The sequence below is a fragment of the Antrostomus carolinensis genome, unplaced genomic scaffold (genome assembly GCF_000700745.2).
Source record: "Antrostomus carolinensis isolate BGI_N321 unplaced genomic scaffold, ASM70074v2 scaffold45860, whole genome shotgun sequence".
Taxonomy (NCBI): domain Eukaryota; kingdom Metazoa; phylum Chordata; class Aves; order Caprimulgiformes; family Caprimulgidae; genus Antrostomus; species Antrostomus carolinensis.
In genome coordinates, this window is record NW_010289972.1 from 1 (window position 1) to 7180 (window position 7180).

The following is a 7180-nucleotide window of genomic DNA, read 5'->3' on the forward strand; positions in this document are numbered from 1 at the left end:
CTATGATTCTATGTATGATGACACATGTAAAACCTATGTTAGAGTGAAACAAGAGGGACTGGGGAGGTGAAGCCCTAGTCCATCTGTTGCTGTTCGTTGTGCTATGGGCTCATCTTTCTTGACTGAGTAGCCAATAAGTTAGTTCCCTAGTGTGTGTGCCTCAGCCCTGGCAGTAGCAGTGTTACTAATACCAACCCTAAACCCCTCATCTGAATGTAAGCCCTGAGGTAGAAAGCAAATCTGGTGAAAATGGACTTGATGTTTGCATAGCGAGTCTGTCATTGTTCTCTGCATGAGTGCAAGGAGCAGCTCCATCAGCTGGTTCTAGTTTTTTATCTGTAGAAGCTGGTAAGCGTGCTCCTGGTGTAGGCTTTGTTTCATTGGTAAGGCAAAAAAAAAAAACCAACAGAGAAGTCACCAGGTTTGTTTCTCTCATGCTTCATTTAATTCCCATGCAGCCCTTGTTCCTAAAGTGCTAGCGCGGGGTTTATTAGTACACATGTGGGCAGGCACCTACGCCGCATCGTGCTTTAGTGCAGTACCTGAACCACCTCTTTATATGCTAATGCACTAATAGGGTTCACTTCAAAGCTGTGCAGAGAAATGTATTTAGTCCTAGAAATGGAATAGCTGTGTTTGGCACAGTGGTGTTGGTGGGGATGACTTGTGTCACGCAGAGTGCCAGGGTGACCCAGTCTTATTGCAGTTCTTATCAGTGTGGATGGGGTTGGCTTGACCTGTGTGGAGTGAGGCACTGGTCATGTAATCATAACCCTTCTGGGTGCCTGTGTGGTGGTAGGGTGGAAGAGGAGGGTTGAGAGGTTACTAGAAGCTGATGAGGACAGATACTGCTCCAGTTTGCTTTACATTGTTTTCTGTGGTTGCATTTAGTCCATTCTTTTTGCAGCTGTTCTCTTTGATATGACAAATTCTTTCTAAACTAAAACTTGGGCCATCACCACCCTCGCCCTCGTGCTGAGGCAGTGCCAGTTCTAGGATTTGTCAGAGAAGAAGCAGTTTGCAACGGCTGAAGGATCCTGCTGTGATAAAAATTAAAGTGTTAACCCCAGGATTAATGAGGCTTCTACTTTGGTGCCTGTTCTATACTGTGTAGATTAAAGGGTACTTCTGAGTTAAATGTGTACTTTCCTCAGGTGTTATTGGCAGGTTGCAGGACAGGAGGGCGTGTGGACAGGAGACTCCAGACAGCTCGAGTCTAATTACTGCTAATCCTGGCCTGTGCAGACTGTAATTTGTACTGGATACCATTAAGACACAGGGCTGTAAAATCACAATTGCACTGCACGCTCCACCTGCAGATTAGCAGAGCTCTGGAGAAGAGGCAGCACCTGGAGGGACACACATGCACGGTCTGTGTGTATGTGTGTGTGTGTGTGGACAGGGCAGCACTTGGCTTCTGGCCTGTTTGTGGCTGTTTAACGATCACTGATTGACCGTGCTGCCTCCGTACGTACACACGCAGCAGGTATATACCCTGTGTGAGGATTAAGGACAAAGCCAACACTGGCAGCCTTATGCAGCTTTAAAATAGCCTGTCAGAGGATTAATGAATTCTGGCTCGTGGCTTCTTCCTGTGCATTTTAAGGAAGTATAGTAGTGTTTAATATCCTAACAAAGAGTTTAGCATGGAAAAAAAAAACAAAACAAAACAAAAACCAATGGCCTGGAGCAGCTGCACTCCTTAAAGCTATAAATTCTGACATGGGAATGTATCCAAACGGACTTTCACTGCCAACGGCTGTGTTTGTCCTGGGTGTTTTATTTTTTATGAAAAGCGTGTTATCTTTTTCTCTTCAGGGGAAATCTTTAACTGGTGTCATGAGGCTGAGGCAGATGAAACTGGAGTGGTGGGGGAAGGTGTTTTTCTTTTTTGCGGGTCAGTGTTGTCAGCGTGTGTTTGATTTTCTTTTTTAGGGAGTTTCAGGGCAGCTGATAGTGGGAAGATTCTCAAACGCTTCTCGGAGAATGAAAAGGAGTGTTTCGAGCGATTGATGAAAGACCCGCTACGTTCCTGCGTCCCTTGCTTCCATGGTGTGGTGGAGAGAGATGGCGAGAGCTACATTCAGCTGGATGACTTGCTTACAGATTTTGAAGGGCCTTGTGTGATGGACTGCAAGATGGGCATCAGGTAGGGTACATGAACGAGAAAGTGCTTTCTAACCTAAATGCATTTGAAGGAGGAGGGGAAAGAGGGAGGGGACATGGTCATGCTCTGTCTGGAGGAGTTTAGTAACGTTTTTGGAGCCTTGGGATTCAGTCTGGACAACCCGTTGTTGGTTTGTCAGTCACCCTGGACAACCTGAGGAGAGTACATCCTACTGTTTCCTGCTTGTATATGGATTCTGGAAACTTTCTGGATCTATAACTTCGAAAACCATCCACACCGAGAAATTTTCAAGTGTGATTTAAGACAAAGTTTCTCTGCAATGGCACGATAGGAGATGGGAAAAAAAACCTGCATGATTCATTCACTGCCAGTTCATTTAATCTTTGTGTATGCAGTGATTCAAAAAAACCCACAAAGAGTAAAATTCCCGTCTCCAGATGTGAGTGACTGAATAGCGGTGTGAAAGCCCATTTCCAACGCTTGGATGAGTCTTCGCTGGTATTGATCCTTTCTGTAAAGAAAGGAGCTGACCATCTGCTCAGGACTGACCTGTGTTTTTTCCTGCTCTGACATCTCCATGATGCTATCACCTTGTTCTCCAGGTTCTCACTTTCTTTTCCTTTTTTTGTCTGTGATGAAGAGGAAAACCTCAAAAATGTTATCTAAGCATAGCAAGTAGGTAAGGAATCTTTTGAGAGCCTGGAGTAACAGTAAAGAGAGGTATGAACTGTCATAGCAATCTTGTGGGTGCCAGCTCAGATGCTCAAGAGTTACTGTCATAAATGAGTTACTCAGTTTACAGGAGTGCAGACAAGCCTTTTCAAATAGATGCAAAATCTTAAATGAATTGTCAGCTAAATCAGAGTAGAAATGTGTAGCACTGGTATGCCCAGAAGAAAGAGGAGGAGGATGTGCAGCAAGTACATATTTTATTCAAAGTAGGTGACATTCTGGTAACGAGTGACAGCATCTCCTAAACACCAGCCTGGTTTATTACACTGTGATGAAGAAAGTACACTCCTGGCACCTGACAAAGTGCAAGCTCTAGCAGTCCAGTGGAATGTAGAGAACAGGGATAGTGCCTTTTTAATGGTTACCAGATTAATTGGCTGAGTGATTAACAGCAAAATGTGGATGGTTTGTCACCCTTCACCTTCCTGTTCTGTTACCTCTTCTGGTTTGGAACTGCTCAGATACCTGCTTTACTCTTTAATTTTTACTGTATGAAGAGTGATTCTGTATTTCACTGTGATGCATTAAGTAAAACCTTAATTGCTTTCTGAGACCTAAAAAATCACACGTGAGTGATGTGATGTTTTTCTGAGGAGAGAGAAGCAGCCCTATTTGCTTTTGATTTCATTGTAAGTGATCTCTCCTAACTGACCTCTGAAAAGACATCTCTAATGGCACAGTAAGCATTCTGCTTTCTCCCATTCTGTTAGCAGAACATAACAATAACATTTAACAGTAAGTAAAGGTATAGTTAGAACAAGAATGAATGACACAATTCCTGATTCCTGTGGCTGTTTCACTAAATATACCTGCACAGTCATTAGTCTGTGTTCTTTAGTTTCTCCATATGCAAAACTGGGGTAATGACAACACTTATTTTCCTGGTTGACATTTCTTGAGGCCAGTTTATAACTTGTAAAAAGAAATGTTTTAGGGAGTCCTTAAAGTTTTGTTGGGATGTGACGTTTTTGCAGGACATACCTGGAGGAAGAATTGACTAAGGCTCGTGAGAAACCAAAGCTACGTAAGGACATGTACAAGAAAATGATTGAAGTGGATCCTCTTGCTCCCACAGCTGAAGAGAACGCTCAGCATGCCGTCACCAAACCCCGATACATGCAGTGGAGGGAAACCATCAGCTCTAGTGCCAACCTGGGCTTTAGGATTGAAGGGATTAAGGTAATAGTTTCACTTCTGCCTGTTCTTGGAGACCAAACTTTTTTTGATTTGTTGATTAATCAAAAAGCTAGTGCACACCAGTTTTTGGTTTTCCAAAGGATTATGTGAAAATGCACTAATTGAAACCACAGAGTTCAGTGTACTGTGGTTTTAAAGCATCCACTGTAATGATAACAGAGTAATGTCAGTGAAGTTAAGCATCAAATGCACATCAGCCGTGCTTGATTCAACCACAGAGACATTGCAGGAAGGACTCAAGCAGGTACACAGTGTAGATGGAATGAAAATGGGACTGGTATAAGGAAGAATTCAGAATTGAAGAAATAACCGCCTCTCCCCATGCAGTTACCAGGTACTATACATATTTATTCCAAGTGAATCACAGTAAAGTGTTTTTGTTCCAGTTATGTTTGTTTGCAAGGCATGTTAAAAGCATTAGCTTAGATATTCTTGGGATTGAGGAAACCCCTTTTCCTTTTAATTACATGACACTGTCTGGTATGGAGACAGTAGAGGTGGAATGAAGCCAAAATAAAAATAAAATTTCTCTGTCATCAAAGTCCATCTGTTCGTCTTGGTGGATAAGTTTGTGCCCCTATACCATTCCTAGGATACTACCTTACAGCCACAGAACAACTTTGGCAATTTTCTTTCCTACCCATTAATCTTTTACATTTATATCCTATGGCAACGTCAGATACCTCCCCAGAAGCACATTAGGACCTACTTGCAGAATATCAGCCACCTGACTCAGTTACTTCAGGTGTTTACGCTTGCTGGAACCCAGAAGTGTGCTTCCTGCTCACACAGGCCTGTCACAGCTAGCCTTAAACTAGTATGCTTGGGTTTAGATAGTGGTGTACCTGTAGCAGCACAGAGCATGGTGAGGGCTGCCCGTGATGGGACAGCTATGAAGTTAGCATGGGTTACCCTGTGTGATTTCAGGATGTTCCCAGAGCGTATTCATTTAATTTAGGTATGTTAGGACATTGTAAATTATAATCTAGATTAGTTTTGCTTCTGTTTCATAGCTCAAGCATATAAGAAGAAAGGGATAAAAATAAGAGGGTGACACTGATGAGCAGATGCTCTTTATACACCATTTTCTTCTCTGCATCCCTGTGTTTTCTTCTCTGTTCCTCATTCATAGATTCTCCTGCTGTGATACAGGAACTAGGGCTTCCAGCTCATGCTGTGCTGGCCCCTTGCACACTGTGTCACCCACTCCTGGCTGTTAGACACAGGCATCCTCATGCAGGAACTCTCTGGGTGGTAGATGGTCTGGCTCCAGTCCAGCCAAGACACTTGTCTTACCCTTTAGCTATCTGATGATGTTATCGAGACACCTGTTTTATTCCTATACCACTTAGGGCTTTGGATGCTCTGTATGATGGAATCAGAAACCCAGATGATCTTGAGACCTTTTACATATGTTCTTGGAAAGATATTTGGTCAGTGTAGAAGATGTACAGATTTATGTTGAGTCCTGGAGAGTGACTGAGCTAAGGGAGCACAGGGGAGCTCCAGTAAAACCTCCTGGCTTGTTCTTTGTAGTTTGGTTGGTTATCAGAGGTGGGTAGGAGCAGTATGGCACACAGACTGCATGATCTTTCCCTCTGCTGAGACAATGCTGCAACTGTGCAAAACAGGACAAAAATACTTAATCCTTGATTAAGCACAGGAATACTTTGGAGTACTGCAGGATGTTTCCTTTTCCTCTGTCTCTCTGTGCTGTTATGAGGGATGTAGGTATCATTCTCTTATTTTTTTTTTTACATGGAGAAAAGGTGACAGCAAGTGAGTTGTTCAAGCAATACAGCCAGTCAGTACTCCCTACACTGATTCCTTGTAGCTGAACTGTACATCCAGTTCTGTATAATCGGAGAAAAGCAAAGCCATGCTGCAGAGATCCCCTTGTGAGGAGAGCCTGTAAGGATCAGTGGTGCCAGCTAGTGGTTGATGGGAAAAGGGTTGTTGTCCTGAGCTCGCTGGTAACTCCTGGAGTTAGCTGAGCAGGTATGTTGGGTTTGGTCACTCAGAAATCTTCCTGCCCCGTGGCTGCTGGAGTAAGAAGCGGAAGCAAAGAAAGTGAAATTATAGAAGCACTTCTGTGAAGTGGCTGCTGAAAATGAGATCTGATTCACCATGTGCACCCCTCCTTCATCAATGGGGCACCTTTTCTTTGTACGTTGATTCGTCTTTTTTCCTTGCCTTGCTTCCATATCTCTGAAATCAAGTCAGGTTCACTTAGGGAATGGTCACTCTTCATCTTATCAAAAAATAGTTCAAACCATTGGGCTCCCTTACAGCTGGCACCTGACACTCAGTCTCTTCTGCCTGCCAGATTCAGAATGCAGGTTTCCTCTCTGGAAGGGGCTGTCTGAAGGACAGGCATCACAAACATTGTCTCTACAGCACTAAGCTAATAGTTTTGGAGAGCAGAGGTGCATGGGGCTGAGAATCAGGAGTTCTGGCTTCCCATTCTGTCACTCTGTGCAGTTTGGGAGGTTACTTCTTCCTTTGGTACTGTTCCTTTAGCTGTAGATCAGGGACAGCCATTTTCCCAGAAGGACATCGGATTTGATTCCTAAATCTTTGTGAATTCATTTAGGTCATGACCTTAGCCCAGAGCCTTTTAAGGGAAGTCTGCAGAGGAATCTGAGCAAGACCACACGGGTTAAGATAGGTAGTGCCACCAAACCTGCCCTCCTGCTAGCCACGTCACTGTCACATCTAACGAGAAGTGCTGCAAGTGGCCCACTAGGTACATCCAGAGGTGTGGCAGGGACCTGGTATAGAATACGAGGGATGGTGCTGTTCAAAATCTGGATGTTGTTTTCAGCAAGTGAAGACAGGCAGCAGTTATGTTTCCTGCCAACCACTGCAAAAGGAAAAAATCATAAAGGTGTTTCTAAACAACAGGGAAGCTACCAACTAGTCTGTCCAGACAAAAAGGGAACACACAGCAGCTGTTCCAGGCTTTGCTCTGGGATCTGGGGCATGAGAAGAAATTATTTTTAAAACAGCCTTGCTGGAATGAAGAGGTACGAGGCATCAGACTAAGCTCCACATTTCTATGTGCTGTTGAGTATTATCATACATCAGATCAGATGGCTCCTAACTTCCACTGCCTACCTGCTG

At 43.8% G+C, this 7180-nt stretch overlaps 1 protein-coding gene across 1 annotated transcript in view; it reads left to right on the top strand.

Annotated features, from left to right (window-relative positions):
• Nucleotides 1-1935: 1935 nt before the first annotated feature.
• LOC104528038 (inositol-trisphosphate 3-kinase A) overlaps nt 1936-7180 on the top strand; it is a gene marked incomplete at its 5' end in the record, with an annotated part of 9850 nt that continues 4605 nt past the window's right edge. The window contains 2 exons of the mRNA XM_010171931.1: nt 1936-2149; nt 3835-4039. Of these exons, the coding sequence (XP_010170233.1) occupies nt 1936-2149; nt 3835-4039 (419 nt within the window). The remainder of the gene's footprint in view (nt 2150-3834; nt 4040-7180) is intronic.